At 37.2% G+C, this 26,940-nt stretch overlaps 1 protein-coding gene across 1 annotated transcript in view; it reads right to left on the bottom strand.

Moving 5' to 3' along the window:
- Positions 1-26,940, bottom strand: part of ERC2 (ELKS/RAB6-interacting/CAST family member 2) — a 297,125-nt gene that overhangs the window by 173,094 nt on the left and 97,091 nt on the right. The window contains exon 8 of the mRNA XM_053954051.1: positions 9,136-9,303. Coding sequence (XP_053810026.1) covers positions 9,136-9,303 — 168 coding nt within the window. The remainder of the gene's footprint in view (positions 1-9,135; positions 9,304-26,940) is intronic.

Here is a 26,940-nt window from a genome sequence, read left to right as displayed (position 1 = left end):
TCAGTAAGAGTTAAAGTGTGCAAACAACGAGAACTGATGAAGACAAAATGACATGCAAGAAATTATTGTAACACGTGACAAGCTCCCAAGGACAGTTTACAGGGGTGACCTCTTTTGCAACTAAATTAACAAACTCCTGTTTTCTATTACTATATTCTAATTCCATACATTGAAGTTCTTCCCATTTGATCAGCTGTTTACTATCCTTCCATCATTCAAAGAATCTCAAAAATCATGGATTTATATTAAATAAACATTCAAATCAAACTATTTATGGTTCCCATGACAGCCACAACAAAATCTCAGACTTAACCATGAATGAAGAATTTGGGATAGGACACAGCAGATACTTCACTCAAATTTAAATTATGCTTTAACACCCTCCCAATCCTGTCTGTCAACAAGCTTTACGATGAAAACTTGACAGATTGCTGTGGGCCTTCAGCAGCTTCTCCCTCAAGATCAGCAGAAGACTCTACAGAGAGCAGCGTGCAGAGGTTCCCATGGTGTACAGACACTTTGGCATGGGGTTAAGCACAGAGCAATAATAGACTCTGTGCCTTTCTGGGGACATTAATGCAGATTTCTGCTGTCAAATTAAGGTACCTCTTAGGCAATAAATATAGTGGGCCTGATTTTTCTCCCTGATAAGTAAGGGGGTTGCTGGCATACTCACCTTTAGCAAATTTACTGCAGATTTATTCTAAAGTGAACGGTAAATAAGCCAAATATTTCTGTCACATATAAAAGATTACACAATGTTATGCCATTTTTATTTTTTACTTTCCAAGAATTGCTTTACTCCCTCCTCTTTGTTTCACTTTGATCTTAGCACTGTGCCTGGCTGGGCGTTAAAAATTAAAGTCAGGTGTGTTAGAAGGAAGTGAATTAGATTCAGATTCCATTCTAAAGTTGGACTTATTCTACTCATATTCAAACATATCACTGCTGATTCTCCCACCAAGAAATACACACTGCTTGGCAACCAGAAAATTATCAAAGCAATCTGACCAAATTGGCACCTCTAGCTCCAGCCACATCTGGTAACAATCATATGAAGGGAGAAGCACGAAGATAACAATTCTCATTTATTGTTACCATTAAACTTATCTGCATGCATACTCCTGAGTCTTTGAACTTCGTGATTTCATAAAGCCAATAACAGCTCCACTCAAAGGTGAAGGGTGATGCTTTTCCAAATGTGATTAAATACCCAGTTTACCGGGGTATTAGAGTCTCTAGTCCCAGAGTGCTCAGTCAGGGGAACAGCAATGGAATACCACCAGAAAAGCACAACTGCCAACATCAAGGAGCTCTAGCAATGTCTAAATTAGGGTGGCTGATTCTATGCCAACAGAAGAGTAGAGTTTTAATATACTAGAAAATTGTTAAAACCCAACTGCTAATGCATCACCTTACTTTTTATATTTAGTAGGAAACGTTTCTTTTTCATTTCCAGATATAACATTGGATATACATTAGGTAAAGTTGCAGATCAAGTGTAACTGCCTACCCCAGCAAGTAGGTGAACAAGGGCAGTGGGTTCTATTTATTTCAGGATCAGGAAAGGATGGTTTATCCTGGTTAATGTTATTCAGTCACTATATTGCTGAATATTTCGCACATGAGACTATAAAAAATAAATCTCAGATGAAAACATACATGAAAATTATAATTTCTGAATCACTTCAGATTTAAACCTGTCTTCTCATAATACTGCATCTAATTAACAAGCTGATTCATTTATTTTCCTAAGGAATATTTAATAAAATTATGATTTGAGATGTGCCTATCCCTGTGAATCCCCCTCATCAATGTCTGTGTCAGTCACTGAAGGTGAGAAGCCACCCAACCTCCTTCCTCCCTGCCATAAATCACTCACCTGGAGCATGGACCTTGAAAGTTTCCAAGAAAAACATCAGCATGTAATAAGACATACAAGCCTTTTGGGCTTGTGCAATACTTTGTTCCACTCACTGCTTCTTGGGGGATCTGATTTTGTGTCATTTCAATGAGTTGTCAAAGATTCAGTGCTAAACTGCTGGCAGGTACAAAACCAGCTGAGTCTGTCATGTTGAGACAGTGGGGAAACAGCCAGGCTGCCACTCAAAGATGCAGTTCCAAGAGGAGGGAATTACATGAATACACCCTCAGTCAGCAGCTAAAACTTCTAAGAGAGCCATGACAGCAGGACACCTCCATGTAAATTTATTCTATTACACTTATAAAACTTTCCCTTATAATTTTTAATTCAAATTCGTAGACTCCTATTACATTTTCTGGAGAGAAATTTCATTTCTGCCAAGAAAAATATTTTTCTCCTAAATAATTCTGATTTTCCCTGATTCTTTTTTAGATATATTGGTAGCCATCAATTTCCCTAAAAAATTCTTTTATGGACTACTGAACCTCCAAAATATGACAACTTCCCCTTGCCTTTTGCCCAGTCACACTAGACATAACTGAACTCTTTCACACTTCAAAAGAAATTTCCCCCAACTCTATTAAAAAGAATATATTACTCTTCACACAGCTTAAAATTCCCAGCATGTGAGTTGGCCGTTTTCTCAGTAGGAATAAAACTTAATATCTTATTTAAAGGTAACTTTGTTAATTAGTATTGACATTTCAGGGCTGAAGGGCAGCTTCCTTCCCCCCCAGCAGCACGGGTGTCACACCAGCAGTGTGAAACCCTTATGTAAGTGCCTCATTAGGCTCAGTCCCACTTTGCACATGACACACTGAGTCTGGGAGCACTTGTGTATGCTGTGAACAGCCTGAGGGTTCAACAACCCCATTCTCTTCATCTCTGAGGAATCCTCTCAAAACCAGCTACAATAACTTGATCTACAATAACTTATTATTGTAGCATAGACAATTGCAGTCAGTATTTCTTCTTACTTGAGAGTCCATGACTTACAATACACCTGATATTCAAAAATTACCATGTTTACAGAACTGGCATTGCATAAAAGTTTTTAAATTTTGTAATCTCATGAAACTCTATTTGAGAATTTGGTGATTTTCTCCTACAGAGATAAGTGCTTATTTTCAAATAGGCCAGTAAGCAGAAGTGTGTAATCCATCTTTTCTCCTTTTGAAGTGTAGGCTTGAAAAAGAACAGCAGTAGCAAGCAGGTCATGGAGAACTGAGGAGGGGAGAACAACAAAATTCTGGACTTCTAGCCTCAGTGGGTCCCAAATTCATTGGAAAAGACAATCCATTCAAGCAAAGGCTAGAAAAGTTTATAACAATCTTGAATTTCAATGTACAAGGACCTAGACTCAGAACTATGGTTTCAGACTGGGTGAACATTCAGGTTGGCTTCACTGACTGAATGTATATTGGGTCACATATTTCTAGTAGTCTTTTAAAAACTGTAAAAACTTAGTAGCATAGTGTGTTACAAAGAATGGGAAATTAAGCTAAAGAAAAATGAAAATGATCCCTGCTTCTGATTTTAATGACCTTGTTCTCAGTGTCTCTGTGTGCAGGTTGAGAGCATCCCAACAGCTGCTCTGGTTATGCTTAAGGGGGATTTGTGGTTACCCAACAGTCCCAAAGTTGCATTTGATTGCACAGAATCCTTGAGGACACATTTTTCTGATAACGTATTTGGATCAGTAACACCACCACCCTGGATGAACAATTGACTCTATTTAGTTCAATTTCACTTTCAGACTGTTCTGAAAAACATACCATGATTTGGCAAAGCTACAAGCCTTAGTAGCCAACAAAGCACAATTTTCTATTACTCATACACTGAACACTGTACTCTTAAAATGGACATTTACTATTAAATATTCAATTTGTAAAAGTACAAAAGTTAACAGTCACCATAGCAGTTTTGTAACATCAAAACTTTTATGCTACACCAGAAAGGCTTCCTAATTTTATTTTTTAAATCTTAATTCTATGGTCAGAACATTGCTGTATTTTGCAGAACAATATTCTGAACGAGTCAGAATTTATCATCTGACTCCAGAAATACAATAGATCTCTGATTTGTGATTGCAAAATGCCAGCTCACATAACAGCCTGTTTACAGTGTTCTGATAGAATTTGACACAGTTAATAAAAAATGTCCTTTGTCATGCCCTGACCCCTTCCTGGGAATATGAAAACATGCTCCCAGCTGATTAAAGTGTGGAAAAAAAAAAATTCCAAAGGCATCTTCTATCCACAATGTGCTTGCTTCTACTTGTAGTTCTACTTGTAGCCTGCATCAAGCAATAATACTGGTGCAAATTTCTCAGCCCAAGAGTAGGACTCCTTTGTTTGTACTAATCACTCCTAATCTGACCACATGTACATTTCCTCTTTTTTAGAAGACAGCCAACAGCAATGCATCCAATTAACTGTGCAACACAATTTAACACAAACTGGACAATATCACCTAAATGCATAGTCCAGCCACTCCAGGTACAGATTGCAATTTTTACATGAGAACTAAGACTTTATGACATTTCCTACAAATGCTAATTAGCTGGTAGGTTAAGGCCCGTTAGTCATGTAGCACTTCATCAATCACAAAGATTAAACTATTAAAGATGGAAACTGTAACATTTTACATGAAAAGTTATGTAGCAAGTCAAGGAAGAGTATTATATTAGCTCCTTTTAGCTGGTGTTCTTTTATGATAGTCCCCACAAAAGAATTTCCACAAGCTCTTGTCTTAATATGATCCAGGTCTACATCCTGTACACTGCTCTTGTCTCAACAGCTACTGTTTTCATCACTGAGACTCCTACTTCAGAGTATATAATTGGAGTTTTTAAGTATCTGTAGATTCCTAGAGGACAAAACACTCCACTTCCACCTACTGTACAAAAGGTGAAATTTGGGAGCAAAGAGGGACGTCATCCAGCTCAGCACTTTTGCCCTCCAGCCTACAACTCGACCACATTCATAGAACTGGAACGTTCTGGTAAGAAATACTTAAAGATTTCTGAGGTCTGCCCCTCTGCATGCTAAACTGACAGATATGAGGTGTAAGACTAGCTTTGCCAGGTTAAACAAGGCTATTAAAACAGCATACCCAACTTTACTGGCACTAAAATGGAACAGTGGTGCCAAAGGCTCTAAAAGAAAGAAATATTAAGTAATATTGCACCTCTGACATTGACATAAGTTTATTATTACTCCATGCCAATCTACCTTGATCCAAATCCTCTAAACACATGCTGCTCCAGTGCTGGGCCTCCCTTAAGCCTGCAAATCATACTGAACAGTGCAGCAGTTTATCAATTTGGTCAAAAATTACACCCAAATCTCTGCACAGAAGGACAATGCACCATCAGATCCTCATCTAGCCCATAAATTTTTCTGCATCTTGTTACCCTGTGTTCATGCCTATGGCTTCCCATGGGCCTCACCACAGCTGTTTTGGGTTTGATTCTTCCACACCTTTGGTAGTGAGCTCTCAACAGGACCTGTCCTTCCCTCCCAGTGTGACAGCTATCTAGAAAAGAGAAGGGACTGACTGCTCCACTTTCCAAAGGGAGTTTTTCAGGGTTTGGTTTTATCTCCTTTGTAATATTTTTTCTATACAGCAGATAATGCATATAAGAGAAGGAATACAGTTTAGAAAATGTATATTTCCAAGTTACATATTCCTTCCTGCTCACTTTCAGGTTATTACTGACAGAAATATTTTTAGGCACTATACACAAATTCTTCCTTCTTCAGTTACTTGAATACAACCATTAAAACAAATGTTATTTTAGGCTGAGTGAGCTACTTCAGGCTGAGTGGAGAGAGATGTAGCCATCTATCTTGCATCAACAACTGAAGGCACGAACACAACTGGTTATTCACAAGTCTCATATCAAAAGTAAACAAAAATGCAAGACTATAAAATTTGGTCCTGAGTAGAAAGAAGAAAATAAGGCAAGCATTAAAATAGAACAGTTAGAAGAATCTGATGTCCAGACAGAACCTGCAAAAAAGAACTAGAAGCACTTCCTTCATTTTCAGAAGGGCTTTCAGGAGAGTGAGCAGAACCAGAGCAGTCCTGGATGAGGGAGGGTATGTAAACATAGGGCAATCCACTGTGAGGCCCAGTCATTGTTCCACCTCCTGAGTGTCACTGAAATCCTGCTTTCCACTCCCTGAATTCTCCACATGTATGTGCACAATGAGAACAAGTTTCTAAATGCTCAGCACAGACATGTCTGGCTGCCATCCCAAAGTGAAATCAATACTGGCAGATGTGACCAAAAGTTCAGATGATGAGCAAAAACTGGAGGAAAGCAAAAGTCATTTGCAAACCAGAAAGGAGTAAAAGATAAAGTTATAATTAGATTAAAATAAAGGATAAAATTACTGTAATTAGGATATATTAAATACTTTTGTATAAAAATTTATTCTTAGTTATGTTTGCAATTGGAAAGGCATGGTTTCAAAACTGGAAGGAAAACAGGTATATTAGACAATCTTTTTCTTAAAGCACACCATCCACTATTACACTCTCTGAAAACCCCTGAAAAGGGCCTGTTCAAAAATACTGCAAAAACAAATATTATAGTGCTAGGAATTAGTACTATACATAGTCCAACATACTTCTGAAATAAGACATGACCAATCTGCCTGTGCTCCAAAAGGAGTTGTGCTCCCTTTGCCAGAACACGTGGACTGTCCAAGGTATAAATGCCCTGGGACACAACTTCATCTGGTGAGGGTGAAGTTATCTAGAAATGAAAGGCACTAGTGCCAGGAAAGCTTCTTGAAAAAAAAAAATAGACCCAGAACACCTTCCCTTCTGCATGCAAGTATCGTGACCCAGAGATGAGATTTCATCTGCTGCCAAGGACACTGGAATGCTCAGGGACCCTAAACACAAGAAGTCATGATCTAACAAGCGCTGCCAAAATGAAGCTGAACACTTGGGCTAGCCAGACAAGTAGATTGGTTTGTTTTGGGTCTTTTTCCAGTTGAATGTAAAAGCTTGGGTTTGCATTGGTGACATACAGCATTTTCTACTTAAGAATTGTACACCAGGCATATGAAAAGTAAATCCTGAAAACATCATTTATAGGATCATGCTCTAGATTTACTTAAATGAGGGGTGAGCAGAGCAGGACAATATTTTCAATCAAATTTCTCTTTAGTCAAATGATCTGTGAAAGAATATTGGAAGAGAAACACAAGTAAAATAAAGATCCAAATCTGAAAATGTGACCTAAGGGTAATTTAAAAAATGTATTTTCCAAATACAACATTCTTCTTCTATAAACAAAATAATGGTATTATGACAATCTGGCATTAGTATTTTTGAGCATGCTAACATCTACACATTAAAAGAATATGGTTATAAAGAATGCTTCAGAAAAGCAAATCTACACATAACTTTTGTGCTGTAAACACAATACTTATTGCTTTTTTAAAAAAATAATCAGCAAAATTCATTCTTCTCTAAGTGAACCCAGTATTCAGCCCACAGCAGAAAAACTAAACTTCACGAGTCCCCTAATGAAAGGAAATAAAAACCTACAATATAGAAAATGCTATTGGAAGTGGTACCTCCAGTTTTAAAAAGATCAGTTCAGTACTAGCTCCAGTCTTCCACCCAGCTGTTAGCAGGATTTATCTATTTGTATTCTAGAGCTCATGAGGCTATGACACATTTTGTTCCATGATCTAGTGAAGAGAAAGTGCAGTTTGAGAATAATTATGTCCATTAAGAAGCAAGTGCAAAAGAGGCAAGACCATCTGCACACCCTAATAAAATGGCCAAGATTTCTTAGAAATAGGAAGTGTTATGCTGCATATTTCTGAGAACAAAGCCATGACAGTTAGTGCTGATAGCTCTGTGATAGTTATTCATCACAATATTTTCATCACTGAATACACATTCCTCCTACTGAACCATTTCCTCAAGATCTACATACAAGAGAAATTGTAATTGTTGGTTTGTTCAAGGGTTTGGATTTTTTTTTTCATTCTATTCTTCAGAATGCTCAAGAAATGTCCAAAACTAGTTAGCATTCAGGATAAAAGCCTTGAAGTTTGCTTTCTTTTACATGATCAGTGCTGATAACAAAGCAAATATTCAGAAACAGTACTAAAGTGGATGAGTACTTATATTCCAGCTTTGATAGGCCTTACTTCCCAGGCCTGAAAAAGCAGCCCTCTCAGTTTCTGGAAAATAAGAACTTGGCTTTTTAAATTCAGTACTTAAGCAACTGCAGACAGAAGCACAACTAGACCATGTGAACCCTGTATGAATCCTGGAGGAAAACCACAGTAACATGAACTACCTACATAATAATAGAGTAAGGAAGAGTAGACATTCTTTGAGTGGCTGTAAAAGGAGGGGAGAAGAGTGAAATATAGGTGATGCCAGAAACTTTTCCTTCATTTCTCTGTATGCTAACAAGTGCATCTCTATATGGTAAACAGTGACACACAGGACACAAACAGTACAGGTCTGGCAGCATAAATATTTTGGTGAGTGTGAGAAAAAGGATTTGGAAACGAACACTCTACTACTGTATGCAGAACCCTTGCAGAGCTGCCTCTACAGGAAATTCCCTCCCCATTCCCCCAGGTGAAAACTGTAATGATTGACTCCAACTTCCAAAGAGAGCAAATGCAGTTAGTTACACTTGTGGAAAATTAGAAATAAGGTAATTTGGCTGTTTGGAAGGAGCCTCATTTCTTAATGTCTTTAGGCCATAAGGAAAGCAGATAACTGACTTAATTTAGGTTCCTTCTTCACTCCCCTTCTCTCCACCCAGAAAAGGAAGTCCTACAAGCTAAAAATGCAATAGCCCGATCCTTTAGCAGGTCCACACATTTTATTTACATTATTTGGAAAGAGTAGTAATCAGTGTTCATAAGGACACTGGAATTCCTTATGTTGAGGGATAAGAAGTTTTAACAGGATTTTTAGCACTTTAACTCCAATAATTATGTGACAACTGCAGCATCTAATATTTTTCTGATATGATATAATACTATAATAAAATGTACCCACAGATAAAAGCAAGGCATTTTACATTAGAAAAATCTACTAATAAACACTCTCTGCATCTTTTTTAATATATTAATAGTAATACACTTTAAGAAACAGGAGTATTTCCTTTAAATGTGCCTCAAAAATTGTACAACATATCATTTCATCAGTGATGTTACCTTTTTCTGAAGGACATTAATTTTTCTTTCTTTTACTTCCAACATGTCTTTCATATCACGAATTTCTCCAGCAAGGGTTCCTTTCTCTTCTGTGAGGTCTTGAAGTTGTTTTGTTTTTTTATTCAGAAAGGTTTCTTTTTCTTCTAACCGTAACCGCAAGGCATCAACCTACAGTAAGTAAATCAAGCATATTTAGGGTTCAGTAGAGATCATTAGCATATTTTTTTCTAATATTCTTTTATTCACGCTTAAGAAATGTTTTATTTCTCTTCAATGTAATTTTCCAAACTGAACTCTAAGACATTGTTTTACGTGTTACACTTTTCTCCAGTGTTTATTCCAAAAGTCTCTTACTAAATGGGTCTCACTACTTCTCTGCAGTAATCACAAATCCCCATCAAACAAAATAAAGGATAGTCAAGGATTTTCCTAAGCAAAACGCTCTGCATATATCACTGGTGGGGTTTTTTTAAAAAAACTAAAAAGAAGAAAAAAAAATTCAAAGTGTCGGGAAGACGGTGAAGGCATGACCAACACCAAAGAAAGCTTCAAGCATCTACAGCTCTTTATTGTTCTACAGCACAACCTTTTATACTCTTCATCCCACAAGCACTGCACCTCTGTGCCCTCTGCTCCCTTTGGTGCTTGCTCAGTGCCCCTGGGCACTCCATGGCTCATTGCTGTCAGTGCTGCTCACAGCTGGACCCACTGGGGATGAGGCTGGGCCAGCCCCATCCCAATCACCACAAACTCTGTGCCTACAACACAAAAGAATTCCAACAGCCCAGAATGTGTAAACACCCTTGATTTTCTCATTTCTTGCTGTGTAAATATGCAAATTTGTTATTCTCTTAATGCAATTCAAACAGTAATAAAATAGCAGAGATCTCAATTCATTAAAGAAAGATAATATGTTTGGCTTTAACCATCATCACTACAAGAATCACACTGGATATGCATAGGTGCCTTCATGAACACTTCCACTGTTTACATATTCTGGTTCAGAAAAGCAACTACAAATGAATTGCTGAGCAGCTCAGCATAAAATACTGGGGGGTGGGGAATATTTGGGAGTGAAGAACAGATTTCATCATATATGAAGTTTTTGAAAACCAAGATTTTTTTCACTGTGAGCTTCATATTATTGAAAGCTTATTTGCAAATAAAATAATGCAAAAAAACATACCCACAAAATTTGGTCAGTGCTAACAAAAATCATGGAAAGTAGAGCATTAAGATAAAGGGAATGCAATCATTTATTTGTTACAGAGACAGGCTTCCTTGAACAGAGGCTTTTTCTGCACCTCTAAACCATGAGGTGTTCACATTAAGTGGACTCACAGGCTTTCTTTGGCTGCAAGGTTCACCACTGAGAAGTCAAGGTTTGGATTCAAAATGTATGATGTGGCAAATTAGAATAATTCTCCATCTACAAGAGAACTGCAGGCAGTCAGGCAAGTGAGAAATATTAGATTCACTAACCCAAATTTCAAACATACAAATTTTAGAAAATAAAGAACAAGAGTTTAAAGTTTGTATTTACTAGAAATGCATAAGGTTAATTCATAATAAAAAGCTAGATGGAAGAAACTGAAAGGGCATAAATGAAAGGTAAGCATTTCTTAGTTCTGCAGATGGAACAGTCAGAAAGGGTCTCCTCCATTAAGCAATTTGTTCTCTAGTTAATCAGAATATGCCAGAGTGCAAAACAATCATTAAATCTATATTTATGTATATTCTGTGTTTCGTAACACTAAATTTATTCAAAGCAAAAGTATTTTCAATGCCACTTTAAAACTTGGTTTGGGACCAATTTAGATGATCTATTGGATCTCAAAATGCATGTTCTTCCTGCTTTTAAAATGGCTCATTGCCTTTCTATACACTGGAAAAAAGATTTATATTCCACTAGATTTATTTTATTTTTAAGACTTTTTTTTACAACATTACAGTAATAGGATCTCTCCGTTTGTAAGCAGCATGCAGTAAGGGATTCAAAGATGACTTTTTCAATTAGAAAACAAGAAATAATAGTAGCAGCAAGCTTTCAGACCTCTTTCTTATATACCTAAAAGACCTCATCTGAATCTCATTGCCACATCTTCTTTATACTTAATCACTTCTTTGCTTCATGTCTGAAAGCAATCCCTGAAGTCAAATCCCAGAACTCTCTGTTGGGCCTTTCAGCTGCAGCTGAGGAGCTCGTCAGGACCTTGGAGGAGCTCGAAGCAGCTCTCCCCGTCAGCCACTGCCAGGCTCATTTCCCAGCTGCCACCAGGCAGGAGCCTAAAGCTTCAAGTCAAGGGAGCTGGAGGAGATTGGATCCTCAGACAAACAAAGCACTGACAACATTCCCCCATGGCTGGGATAACACAGCAGCTTCCACAGGTCTGATGCAGCTTGTCCTGCTTGGCTGAACCCAGCAGTGCCTCAGTCAATAATCTTTTCTGCTCTGCCCATCCAGTCCCTGCCCCAAGGGCTGAGGAGACAATTCTCACTCTTCTTCACAGATTTCTTCCCACACACTTTGTCAGCATGGCTCTCTAGACTCAACGGAGGAATGGGGGGGATTTTAGGCAATAAACCTAGGAGCACAAGGAGGGTGGAGAGGATGATCAAATTGGCTCTGAATGCCCAGTGACAACCTGCTTGGGAAACGGGAGCAGAGCTCCTGTCCACTCCAGCTCAAATCCTCAAATCCTGATTTTAGCTTCAAATAAATTCTTTAAAGCATAACCAACATGCAGCTTCAATTGCACTGAGAAACAGCCAAAGAGTCTCAATCCTTTCAACCCCAATTCACACAAGGACAGTGCAAGAGTTGGGAAGGAAAGAGCACAGCATATCCACCACAGCCTTAGGTGGCAGGAAAAAATCTGCCAAATACATATATAGTTTCTTACATCTCCTCATCTTGAGACTGATACAGCAGAGCACTTTAATTCAAAAATTTACCTGCACAATGAAGTATTTTGATGGAATAAGTATAACATCCCCAAACTAACATTCACAGCATGGAGCTATTCTGAAAGTGGAGGCAGAACTCTGACCAGTGCCAGCCTGGGAGAGGGAATAGACAACTCATACTGCGTGTGATCTTGGGTGTGCAGATTGATCTTCTATTCACAGGAGTGCCATGTGGAGGTTTAGGAGAATACCTAATTTTCTCCTTCCCTAAAGTTGTCTTTCTGCCTGCAGTAACCACGAACCAAGACTTACATTTCTCATAACAGGAAACAAAACTACCTCAGGCTGAACTGCAGGCGACCTTTCACTATCTGTTCAGCACTAAGCGTGTATGACATCATCTCATAAGTCAAATAAGAACCTCCAGATGGCAGAAAACCAAAATGCTGTTAAATCAGGTCCTCATCTTGTGGACAACCAGAAGCAAAATATACTACTTCATTTTTGGCCAGATTAAATTTGCCAATATAAGAAATTGTCTCTTCCCTGAAGATGTGAAATTACATCTCCCAAAAATAACACAACAGTGAGGTACTCTAGATGGAGCATGCCAGCACACTATGAGCAATATCTACCATTTTGTTACTACCTCTTTTCCATCTAAGGCATTTTAAATATGATTTGAAAGGAAATTAAATTCAGGTCATTTTACAGCAACAGATATGTAGATATATATATTTGAAAGCATAAGGATTTCTCATACACAAAACCCCTCTCTTTGGCTTTTCACTCAACACTATCTAATTTTAAGAGTCCTTCACTTATTTTTTCCAAGCTCTTGCAGTATATTTACTAGTAAAACTTGGCAGTCTAAAGAATACCATAATTTTCAAGAAAAATAAAGCAAAACCAGATCTGATAGCTAACACATTAAGTATTCAAAGAACTCTCCCCAAGTAAATTGCTTTTTAATTTTGTCTTACTTCTTTTTCCTCAGCAGCTACTTATTTCTACTTTTTAATACAATAAACTCTGTCACTTGCTCTGGAAATATACAACACACTGTAAAAACTTTAGAATTGGGCTATACTTTTGGAAAAAAAGAGTTCACGTTAAGTGGCAAAAATTGCCAAATTCAAAGTCAAACTTTATTAATCTTCATGTCATCACCCAGCACTCATAACCAGCTATTCCTTGATGTCTATTCCTTGAAGTTCCTTACTGTTAACTGTTTAACTTAGATGCTATATTACATATATCATTTATGAAAGTGGTTTAGTGCTAAGGAGCTCCACGGGGAAGTAAAATGTGAAGCAGCACTACTGTGTTCCACCGTTAAGAATTATTTACTTTACCATCATAAATAGATACATTTAAAGCAAATGTTTGACTGTATTTTTTTTAACTAAACCTGAAGGTCCTGCTGAAGTCCTAAGTGTGCTGTAGTACCACAGCTGGGGTAACTGGTGAAAAATCTGTAACCCACTGTCAATCCCCTCCTGAGCCAGCCCTGTTCCAGCACACACTGCTGCCACTATTCACCACTGTGCCCAAGAGCCCGGCTCCTCCCCTTCTGTACCATCATTCTCCCCCTTCCTCGTCATCACTACGGGCCCCACAGCCCTGTAGACATTTTCTGGGCTATTATTTGCTCTTTCAGTATTTTATGCAGCCACCTTTTGAGGAAAATCTTCAGTTAATAAAAAACGCAAATTTCTATTAAAGATCTTAGTGCCTGTGTTTATGCACCCACATATATCTTGGGGAAGTTCTAAGCTGTTCCTATGAAAACCAATTTAAACCAAGAATAAAAGAGCTGTCACTCCGATTTTCCATACAGAACTACTGAATTATTAGTACAGACAGCATATTCTCACATGGGTCCTTTTGCAAATATGAGAACTGAACTACAAGTATAGAAAGGATATAATGTGTCCCAATTGTACTCTCCAGAGCCATTTAAAAAAATCCCTAAAAAAGCCTATTCTAAAATAAGAATATATAACGAAAACTACCTCTTATTCATATTTTTCCCTCATTTTTTAGTTTGATGTGATAAAGATTATCTTTTTCAAAGCAACAGCTGTACCTGGCAAGCCATACATTCATTTCTCTCAAAATCATCTGATGTATGTAAAATTCAAGGCAGAAAAAGCAGAACATTTTGAAGCTGTAGACACCTGAATTTTGTACAGTTAATATCCTTTACACTCTGTTCCAAATTGAAACTCTAGTGAGCTTGCTAGCTTTTTCACTTCACAGAAGAAAATTCCACTTTCAGGCATTATCTCAAACCTCCTTCTCACCCCTCTACTGCTCTAAGTTGCTCTAGATCACATTTTAATTCAGCTGATAGTTTATAGGTTTTATATTCTTTAAAACATAATCTAGTTTACTGTTTTATTTCTATGACTTCAGTATTTAAGAACTGACACTAGGGGAGGACTTTATAGTCCAGGGAAACAGACAGTGAGCAACAGGAGATGTTTTGCTAGCACAGGCCAGTGTTGGCTGTTCCCATCAGAAGAACAAACTCCTGCCATGTCCCTGACAGAATCTCTGTCACAAGCTCCTTCACTCCAAGGACAGGAGAGGCACCCAGTGCTGGAACACCTCAAAATCACTTTACTCAATCCTTGAAGATGACACCAACAATTTAAACTTCTCAGCCTCCACCCTCAACAGCTCTGGCAGCTCTACTAATCAATCTTTATTTTTCTTACATTCTTCTTATCCACCAGTCCAGATTATGCTGCTCTTTAAAAGAGAAAACTGGTAAACTGATGGGTCAAACTACACCAGAAAAGGTTTCAGTGAACCATAGATTGTAAACAACATATTAATGGTTCCTTCAGGCAGTAGGAAGCTTGTCCTTGTGGAACATCATATGCCACAAGGAATTCTGATCAGTGTACCTTATCAATGCAGCCAACTGCCTACCAGCTGGTTTATTCTAATTTATATCTTGCTTATTCTTACCACTAAAATTAAGTGCTTTAAAGCAACTAGTCCAAAGTTCAGAATTTAATATTCAGTTTAGTTCCAGCAAATTTTGAAAAACACATGGGACCTGTAACTCATGTGCTAATACTTACAGTTTTTGTTAATAAAACTTCCAGCACTAACCTTACCTCATTGAATTTACCTCACTGATTTTTATGCTCACTATAAAAACTATAGCTATCATAATACTTTTGAATTACTGCAAAAGGAAGTCAGTCATTCCAGATTCAATGTTATTGAGCAACATAATGATAGTTATAAATTCAAAATACTTAAAACCAATTTACAAAACTACCAATCTTGGAAGCTTTTAACTTTTTAAATTTCTGTCTTCAATACTATTCAAATGTTATTGTGCTGTAACAGATTAATAGAAAGTTAATTAGAAAGCCATGGTGTTCTTTTTTAAAGTCAAGCCAATGTGTTTAACTGCTTCATGAAAAAAAATGGGTAGAATTCCATGACAGAATCATCAGTAAAGATCCATTAATTTTAAATATGGCAAAAATAGAGTTTTTACATGAACTGTTTTTTCTGTTTAGCTTTTTTTACTAGTAGGATTCAGTAATTAAAAATAGCTGACACAGCAATAAATGTGTGATTTTCAAAAAGCACATTTATGTTTGTAACCTACTCAGAATAAAGGAGGTGCCTGTAGGTAAAATCTCTCTCCAGCAAGCTACGAGCTGTGCTGTGGCTTCTAGGGACGAGCCGTGTCCTCGAGATCTCTCTCAATTTCACATCTTTTCAGTGACACATCTCACAGAGGAGAATCTCATGATTCACCCTGTTCTGAAACTGGAGCACCTGGTTGTGTCACCTACTTCACTATCAGACATTCCTACAGCTGCAGGTCCAGCTGGAATCAGCTTGACTACAGACTCATCTTCCAGAATCTACAGCCAGCTCGCAGAGTGACATAAAACAGCTTGGTATTACTTTTCATTTATTCATAAGAACATGGCAAACAGAGAAAAAGGTTAAAATAATACACTAAACATATATTGCTTATTTTAAATACAACACAGCATTTTCTCCACGAAATATGGCATTTTGACTCTTGTATCTCTCCTGCTCACATTCTTTCAGAAACCAGGTTACAGCCTTTTCTTTGAAAACTGCTGCATTTTTCACAAGAGGGAATAAACTTCAAATACTTGTCATCCCTCCAATTAAAAATTCACCTCCAAAAGTTTTCAAATACAACAGCTGAGAGTGAAGTCCTCTCTCTCTCTCAAGAGGCCAGGCTCCACAATCTCCTGGACAACAGGAAACATCAGCTGGTTTGATAAGGACCTCGAGTACCAGGAAGGGTTACAGGTCTGCTTCCCTCCATGACATGTCCTCAAGCCAAACCTTCAGTCCTCTGGGCCCTTCCAGAACTCAGAAACTTCCCACTGCATGACTTTTGAGCCATGCAAGGCAAGGCAACCCTCTTGCTTATTTCCCCTGTATATATGAGCAAGATGAAATTCAGGGATATTCTGAGCCCTTTAAGAAATTGCTCTGTGAAATAACGTATCACATCTATTAATTTATTTCTTAAAATGACACGGCTTTATATGTTTTTTAATACGAAGCACCTCAACCAAAAAGCAGCCTGTGCTCCTATTGAAACAAAAGGGCATCTGTTCTGGCTATCCTAGACACTGCAAAAATATTTCCTCCTTTATGCTGGAAACAGAATTCCAAACTAGTTTCCAGAGATTGTGCTGGCTTGTGATAAGAATTCCAGACAAGGAAAGGCTACTTCAATCATGAGAGGCTCCTGTCAAAAGACTGAAAGGACTGTTTCAGATTCCAAACTGATAACTCCTTACTTATCTCACCTTTGCAGTAACATTTTTTAGGTATTCTAGGTAGAACTGGAGAAGGCATTTTATTCTAAAGAACTTCAATAATCACAGGAATGATAGACCTTCACCTCATATTTTAAATGTTTGAACAGTTTAAGGCAAGTAATGAGACCCAAACAATACTTTAAAACAGTGCATGAAATTGGAACTAAGGAAATAAAAATAACAATTTCATTCTTTTCATAAATACAGTTATATCAGTAGAGGTTAAATGGTAAATTAAATATAAAAAGTTATGCAGGAATGAAATCAGACAAATTTCAGTTGCAGGCTGCCTAACTTTCTAACAGAGATTACCTTGCTAAATATTTTTACTGAATCCGGTCTGCCAGATCATCTAGCAGCAAGTCAGAGCCATGACAAGATCTGATCTTGCATTTATTTATTATTCATCTGGATGCTATAGGTTTACTAGTTTACCACAATTATATTACATCTGGGACAAAGTTCCTCAGGACAGAACAGCATCTGCATGAGCAAGATAAAGCAAAACTGGTAAGTGCTGCTTTCCTCACAGCCTTGACACTAAACAAGCCATGTAAAGTCAGATATGAAAACAATCCCTATCACAGAAATAGTCTTACACTGTCAAATACATAAGGGATGTTTTCAGGAAAAGAATCAGCAGTGAAATAATTCTCAAAAACTACTTTCAGAGAAAGAGCCATGCAACCTCCAAGAACCAAGAGTGACAGCCAAGACCTGGGGACTAAATTAATAGAGTGTCCTCAACTGAGCTGAACCCAGGCCAACTCTGGCTCTTCACAACAAAGTCTTCAACCCACAGGTCTCTCAACTAATTTCCAAGACCCTCTAAATCCTCCAAAGGCTTTTTTTTTTTTTTTAATCTACTTGATTCAATGTACTATCTGCTAAACGGAAAAATATGCTGGAGAAATAAAACTATTACTTTATATCATAATGAAGAAACAATCAGTGGGGAAGTGAGGGAACTATTTAGCTACAAGAAAACAACATTTTGTTAACACATTTGAAAAGTGTTTTTATGCAAGAAGTCAGAGAAGCACCATGCCACAAAGGCACAAAAAAGTAAATAGTCTGATGGAATGTAGAATCAGGACAGCAGGAAACTTAAGGAATTTCTGGAAAGACCTTTAGGAGCAATACCACTTCCAAAAATTCCCAAGGAAACATCCTCCATTGTCCCATAATGACAGTTGACCAACTTCTGTTAGTATTATTTTAAAAATCTCCAATTTTTATATGCAAAAAATCTCATCAATGCCCCTAGGAAGTGCAGTGTACTCCTACTCAGGTAGACTGTGAAAAGTTTCCCATATTCACAAGCCTGAAGCAAAAGTTCAGCTGAGAAAAAAAAAAAAAAAAAAAAAAAAAATTAAAATGGACATTACAAATAATTTCTTTTAGAATGAAAACTTTGCTTCATTTTGTTTCCTCAAAAAAGCACATGTGAGAAAAGCATGAAAAAATTCTCATGTAAAGACAAACAGATTCCATTTTTTAAGGGGACAGGAGAAAAAAACCTCTACATATTTTTGTGCACAAAACAAACTGAAATTGTTGAAACACCAGAGTATGACATCTAAATAATATTAAATTGTCATATAACATTTAAGCTGTAAAATGTTGAGCATAAACTGACAGTATTTTAGAGTCCAGTCACATTACCTCATTTAAACAATCAAAGTTGTTTAAAAACTTGTTCATCTTTGAATTGGAAATTACTATTCCTTAGCCAATATATCATAGCTGAAAAAAAGAAGAATGCCACCAGTTCACAACAGTGATAAGCAAAATGAATTGGCTGCAATGATTCCTGCAAATGAAACCACAATGCAATGATAGATTTGAGCCCTTTTAGCATCATAAGAAAGTTCTTTTATTTTCCTGATCATCCATTCCCCTAACCTTCCTCTTCTTCTCTGCTATCTATCTGGAGTTCACCTTTCTTGAACCTGGATGACTGCATTCCAGACAAAAATCTCAGAGAGTACATAAAAATATTCCCCAATTTCTGTAACAAATCTCTCTCCTGATACATTCCAGTATCAGATTTTCTACAGACACATTTTATTGGTGACTAACAGCAATCCTTTAACACACTATAATTACTTTTACCTAAACCTTTATACTAAAATGTTCTGGGTTTTTTTTTTTTTTTGTCCAGAGGGGTATAATCCTACATTTTGTACTACCTTAGGTGATCCATTTTTCTCATTTCAGATTTCAGGATCATCACCAGGGACTCCAGTCTCTGTGTCTCCAGGTGTGTGCTTCCAAATTCTGGCAAGCTGAGCCAGTATGAAATATTTCAGTATGAAATAAGCCTCATTGCAGTACAGTTCTTGAGATGTTTCACCAATACGTTTCCCCACCTGTTTTTTCCTCTCCCTGCTATTTCCACTGCTCCTCTGTCAGCCAATATTTCACCACTCTTGGATTGAAGCATGTCCCACTTTAAACACCTAAATATGGTACGGCATGGAAAGCCCTCCTAACATTCAGCTAAATTAGACATTATGCATATTTGTTGTTTAAAGATTAGTAGTCTTATCAAAAAAAGATACTGCTTTAGCCTTATTTAGCCAAATTCATAACCAAAATGGATGCACAGTGGTTCTCTAAAACTGAAAAGGTATTTTTCTACACTAGAGAAATAATCTTTTATAGCAAATCCAAAGGGGAATAATCAGAATATGTTATCACTTTAGACATGAATGGATTTTTACTATTTATTCAAGCCTGCTATCCTGTCTGGGAACAGGAGTGGTAAAATTCAGTTCTAAATCCTATGTTACCAATGAAGTTGCAAACTTTGGATTTTGTTCCAAAAATATCACCAGAATTCCTGCTTTTTCAATTGATTGTGTTCAAAAGACTTCTCTTGAAAGTTTCTGGACTTCAAAGTGTGTCTTTGAAATACTTCTAGGATTGAATCTTCTAGGATTTCAACCCTTTCAACAAAGGTTATCCTTAAGTATAAAGATACAAACAATGGTGGAAATTATTTTCTTAACATGCTACAGAAAACATGGAAGAAAAATTATTTTTTTTAATTTACTATTTAATCACTTATAACATTTTTTTTTGTGTACACAGTATATACATTTTGAGTTTATTCTTTTCAGTCTATATATAAATAGTACATATATGTATACATATATATTCACATATATGCATATTCATGTATAAACAAATATTACTGGTAAAAAAAATCAGGGTATAAATAATTTAACACAGAAGGAGAGGCTACATGAAATCAGATGTACTAGTCATAGGAATGAAACCTGAGTATGAAAATTCATTCCTAAATCTCTGACAGCTGACATTACCATGGAGCCTTATAAATCTGCCCCTTAAGAAAATTCTAAAAGTAAATAAATAAATAAAGTACTATTCCTCATCTGTTTTTCTTTTCCTGGAAAGCATTCTGAAAGTAATCTTTTTCCCAGACATGGATAATTCTGCACATGGGTGAAATTCTGCTCCTTTTTTCAATCTCCTCAAAAGATTGAGAAAACAAAGATACATTTCAAGAAACAGGACAATGCCAGGACACAAAAGGAATCTGAATGTAAAGTTTAGCATAGATTAACTACATAAGATCCTGCACTACACTATGCAAAGTTAATTGTATTTATCAACATATAAGAGTTATATAAGAGAGATACAATACCATCTCTCAAGTGGAAGCAAAGCAAATAAACAAAACCAAAACCAACCCCCCAGAAAAACCTCACCTTTCAAACCAGTAAGTTATAAAAGACATGTGAAAGAAGCCCTAATACTTCTTTCTGCAGCTGCCAAGCTGTCTTAAAGAATTTAGTTTCCAAGTACCCCTTTAGTAAGGTTGTTTTCTAAGAAGTGAAGAGCAGTTGGCTGGCAAATAACAGCAACTATGTAAAATCTAATGAATTTATTAAATTTGCATCTACTTAACATTGCATTACAAAAACATTTTTTGAACACATGTGTGTGTTAGCCTCTTTGATTTCTACCTCTACAAAAACCAGGGGAATTTATGTCTATCATTCCTGAAAATTAAATTCAGGACAGCAAAGTCAGCCTTTGTTCTTCATGCATGTGTTATACCCCCAGTAATATCTCACCAGGCTGGCTGTAAACCTGTGCAGATGCAATTAAGTGCCTCTGTAACTGAAACTTTCTAAACCTTTGTATTATTTATGCAAGAAGAAATATAACCTTCTGCCCTCATTCATCTCTGTACTGGACTGCAAGACCTAACAGAGAATTGAAAAAAAATTTTCGTGAATTATAAATATAGATGCGATTTTCAATGTCAACGAAGTATGAAATTGATAGCACAGGGATAAAATAAAGCAGTCTCTGCACTTCCTTGTGATTTCTTTACATATATGTACAAATTTATAAATTTTACATACACATATGTATAAATATTTAATTTCTTCAGCAAGTGAAATTATACCACTAAGTATGCTCTTAACTGCATGGTTTTCCATTTTCTACATCGTAATTCCAAGTACCTGTCTAAAGATCTAAATTGGCATCATTATCTTAGGAGCATGTAAGACTAAATGAATCTACGAATAATAAATGGCATTGACCTTAACAGGCCTCTTGTACCAAAAACATTTAAAAGTGTACAAAAGATAAGACTTTAGGTAATCCCACTCTTTAACATTAACCTATTATTTCACACATAAGTAAGGGCTCTTTTTTTCCATGCTAGAAAATCATTAAGCCACTGAAAAAGAGGAAACTTTGAAACAAGGGCAGGATCGTGAGTTTGCAGGTACAGTTCTACAAAAAGGAAAATGTCTATCATATATCAAACCTTACTGTACAGAATACAGCCCTTAAATAACAGCAGCAGCCTTTCCCTGGCCAAGTTTTCAACACTGGGTTGCAACCCTCAGCGCTGGTCTAAAATTTTCCTGTCTTATTTAGAAAGAAATTTATTCAGGATTTCTCTCAAGCATGACACTGATTGAGAGAGCAAGTCAGAAAATTGTACATCACAAAAAATTTCCAGGCTTTCTCTTTTAGCTTTTAATGGCAGGTGCCTGATTATGACACCACAACAAGTATCTTTGAAGTGTTTAACTTACTAACACAATTAAAATAAAAGAAAAAAAATCCTAAATACGCAATTCATAAAGCAGCATATTTTCCTTAATTAATTTTCTCAACATTTACAATATATTTACTAATTCTCTGTAACTGGATATATTCTGGATCCATTCTCAGAGAATCTGTGTAGAATAAACATTTGAAACATCTTAAAGACTAACTAAAACCATCTTTCTACTACACTGCAAGGCAAATGATTTTTGGATGTTTTGCATTTTTATGCTAAATAGTGCAGCTGCAATTGATAAAAACCAATCAAGCTAATTTAAGTCAATCATGTCCAGGAGGTTCTCATCACTTGGGTAGAAATGCTCTCACACTCACTCTAAGACTTTACCACAGCAAGTACCTCCCCCACACTCAAATTTTGATACCTTAGAGTACCCTCTGCATCTTATGCAACACAGAAAAGAAAATACAATTCTTATAGAATAAGCATATTTATAGTTTTACACTATAAATTGAACTTCTATGATTCATCTGAATAGCAACTTAGGTTGTTAGTACAACTTAAGCACAAATATGACTCATCCCACTGCAGCACCACTGTACCTTCAGTGCACATCAAGGCACCGGGTCAAAGGCAAAGTAAACTTCTAGCACTGAAAATGCACAACTGTTACCCTCTAATACATAATCTGGATCACATTACTGAGATCATATGTTTTGAATTTATTTTTTTGATTTATCAATATGGCACATCACAGCTGCCATCCTGAGTTCTCTCTCAGCTGCTGCATTTGACATTTTAAATGATGATAGTTTATATTTTTAAATTTTGCACTATTGCCACTACATTTTAAACCTATGAAACGATAACAACCATGCAAGAACTCTTTCCTAGATGGGCAAAATCCAACGTTACAGATCTGAAATCTGTGTTTGATTCTTACCCATTTGGCCAACCCCTATGTGCATGTGACTGCAGACACTTTTCAGCCAGCTCAAAAATAATGAAATAAATAAAGAGAGGCCCTGAACTCCAAAGTATGCCATGTCCTCATTCCTGTTCCCTTTGAGATTATTATGGGGTTCATGGTAGTAACTGGAGATGGAAGCAGAGAATCACATCAGCCTGCCTTGGATCTCTTTCTGCTCCGGGAAGAGGTGAAACCAGGAGACAGCAGATACTATCAGACTGACATAAACTGCTGCCACAGCTTCTTTGCATGTTCTTTTTGAGAAGCTGCTCACCAAAACCATTTGTTCACTGTTCCAACGGAAGCAAACAAGGAAAATACAACAATATTAAGAAAATCTATCTACTAATAATCCTGCAACTGACCAAGACAGGGCTTGAAAAACACATCCTCATCTTCAAATCATAAAAGCTACATCTATCTTTGTGAAGAAACATAAGATAATTTCCCAATTATATTTGTCCTGTAGTTGTCACAGGGATTTTTGTTCGATAGGAAAGGTTCTTTTTTTATTGACAGACTACTATGTCATGTTTTTAAATACACTGAACTGTTAAATACCACATCAAATATCAAGATAAGCTTTTCATCAAACTGTTTATCTTAGAACAGTAAGTGGATAATAATTCTTGGACTTATGTACGACTAATAATAACTATTGCAATTAATAACACATTGCCACTCCAAAGTCATGTTCTAGAAATGCTTCTTTTGGTTATGCATCAGAACATAAAATGCTTCACAATAGCTAAGCCAGCAGGAAACAAAGCCAGCTAACTGGAACAGGCAGCACATGCCTTGGGGATGTGGAGCCAGTCTCTGGAACACACTCAGAGCTCAGCTTAGACTTGGTGTATCTCCAGCTGAAGGTCCCAGCTGGATGGTTGGGAACTGACACACAGAATGTACCTGCAGAGGCTGAGCACCAGGTCTGTGCACCATGACAAAAACGCCACAGCAAGATCTCAGTGCTGTCTTCAATTATTACTGAGTGGAAGGGCATGAGAAGGCAGGGCCAGACTCTTCTCAAGGGAGCACTAGGCAGGGATTAGACAAGTGGAACATGGAAATTCCATCTTGACATAGGGAAAACGTATCTTTGGTTTGGTTTTTGTTATTTTTTTTTACCACAAGCTTGGTCAACTACTGAAGCAGGTGTCTAAATAGGTTATGGAAAATCCATCCCTGAGGTATCCAAAACTGGGCTGGATGCCATTATGAGCAACCTGCAGTACCTAAAACCTACTTAGATCAGAAGCTTGGGCTACACAACCTCTAACCAGGCCTGAGATCACCCTGTGAAGCACCCAGAACCCAATCCTCCCTGAGGATTTCCCCATAGGCACAGCAACTGGGTGGATTGAGTATGAAATGCACACAGAAGAGAGAGTTAGAAGGTCCCAGAATTCCAGCTATCCTGTAATTTTGTTCATAAGGTAAGCGGTGAGAATTTATTGCACACCTGAGGTTTTACCATCCTTTACAAAATGAAGTTGAACAAAGATGATCTCTCAAGGCTTCTACTTGCCTAAAAACCATTAGAACCACTACGGAAAGGATTATTGAAAAAGAGAGTTTGCTAGTAACTGCAAAAGGTGAATACTATAATAAAAAATGCTTAAGAATTATCCAATGAACATAAACAGAGGGAAACAGATTTCAAATCAAACTATCAGCAACCCATCAAAAATACAGCTTTTCCTGGGGAGAATTTACCCAGAAATTCATAAATCCACACCAGTTACTACAATCACCTTCTTGTCTGTCATGTATCTGCAAATGGCTTCCATGATTATTCCTTCTTCATTATGACCTTTCCAGGGATCAGTGTAATCAATGTAGTTCCCTGGATCCTCCTTCTTGCCTTTTGTAAGACATTGACTTTCTCCCAGTTCCCACCACTTTCCAAGGGTAACTGACACAATGCCATCAGCCCTTGCAGGTGTGTTCCAGAAAGGCCAAGGGACTTGTGTTTGGTTTCTTTAAATATCCCCTGAGCTGATCCTCCTCCATCAAGGATAAGTTTACCTGGCACTGGACTTCTGTAGTGGTTTCAGAGACCTGGGATTGCTGAAGGTTGGCTTTTCCAGTAGTGGTCAAGGTGAACAAAGCACTCAGTACCTGGACTGTCTCCATCTCCTTTAGGATCAGATCTCCCCTCCCATTCATCAATCACCCCATATTTTCCTTAGTCTGCTGTTATTGCTGTGCCTGTAGAAACCATTCTTGTCCTTTCTATCTCTTGTTACAGTTAAGTCCAGATGGGCTTTGTCTTTCTTAACCCTAAATCTGATTCTTAGAGAGGGTCTCCCTGTTCCTCCCAGACACTTGTGCCTGCTCCCACCCCCCGTGTCACTAGTTTTCATTTAGCTTCATAATTAGAAAAGTACAAAAGCTGATTTTGAATATACAAAATAGATCATTTATAAAAATGCATGGTAGCAAAACATCCTCCTCTATTTTGAACAATTCCTGAAAGCATCCTTTGTCCAGGAAAAACATACATCATTTAAGCTTATCCTCTCACTAGGTATGTGACAGCATGCTTCAAACTTGTGAACATAACACAAAGTAGAGTGGAGCCTGCTGCCAGACTGCTGGAACACAGAATCACCCTGGAAGAGAAAAAGGTAACAGAGGCCACTGGCACCTCAGTGCAGCGAGGCCTGGACTTGTGTTTGGCTCAGAAGCCAACTCAGCCGCAGGGCTGGGCACAGCCAGGAGCCACCAATGCACACGAGTCTGGGTCACGTCTGGCAAAGATTTCCTGCCTGATGCAAAATGAGTTCATTTGGTCCAATGGCACTTTTCCTAGGAGTGGAGGGCAGGTTGACCACACATGTGCCTGTCTTTATTTGTGGCCTGACACTTGGCTGGATAAACTTCATTATGTTTTTGGTTATGCTTAAGAAAAGTACTGTCAATTGTTTCCAGCCTGTTGCAAACATAAACCTCCAAGCTGTATTAAATATGTACTATTGTATTTACCACAATGTTATGAAATCATGCATAAAATCCTAAAATGGGCTAAAATAAAGGGAACGTGTCTTCCCCTCCTCCCTTTCACGCCAACTTCTGGCAACATTTCAAAATAAACAAGGAACCAAACCAATGCTGCTATTGAAAGGTCAACCAGCACCTGAGTCAAGGGAAGATAAAACTGGCCTAAAACAAAAATAAACATATTATTAAGAGGAAACCAATTTTCTCTTATATCACATATGTAGGAAGATTAAACAGCTCCACAATGAAGTATCTTAGTAATTACCTGTGCCTATTAAGCAAGAAAATGGAATTCTTTTGGCTGAAAGAGTGAAATTAAATTTAAATTTGACTAAAAAATTAAATCAATAGTAAAAGAAAAGATAACTTTATTGTAACTCATATTATGTGGAACTGACTAGGTATTGAGGAGAATTAAGATTTCCATCTTTTATTCCCACACATTCTCATCTCAGGAACCTTATTGCTCCTGACATAAAGCAGAGAAATTTAGCTATAGATATTCAAAGACAGAAAAGATTGTGGAACCACAACACAAAAATACACGTTCTGTTTGAAATTCAGTGTAGCAGGGAGTCCATTAACAACTGTGCACTATGTTATGTTTTAGAGTTCCAAAACACGTAAAGGATATGTGAAGTGCAATCTGGAGCTCAAATATACCCGAGCACACTTTCCACCACAGTTTCCTGCCTTGCCCAGTAAGGACTCTGCTTATTTTTACATGATTTTGCTATTTATCTAAATTTACAGGTGAAAGATGAGCCTCCAGTACAAATCTTTCCAGCATTAATCCATCTTCCATGCAAGATCCTGACCAAAGAATTACTTCTCTTACACTGGATATGGCACACAGGCATCATGAACACTTCTTGTAGAAAGCAAAGAAAAAAGAATCTTAGCAATTCCTATTGCTATTGGTAGTAATTGCTACTGACAATTTTATTATTTTATTATTTCTCCTAAGTTTTAAGGCAAAATTTGTGTCCTCCATGCAGAGTATTTCAATCAAAATGTTCCTC

Source organism: Vidua chalybeata, chromosome 12 (assembly GCF_026979565.1).
Source record: "Vidua chalybeata isolate OUT-0048 chromosome 12, bVidCha1 merged haplotype, whole genome shotgun sequence".
NCBI classification, from domain to species: domain Eukaryota; kingdom Metazoa; phylum Chordata; class Aves; order Passeriformes; family Viduidae; genus Vidua; species Vidua chalybeata.
The sequence above is the reverse complement of the archived record's forward strand: the minus strand, read 5'-3'. Positions and strand labels throughout refer to the sequence as shown.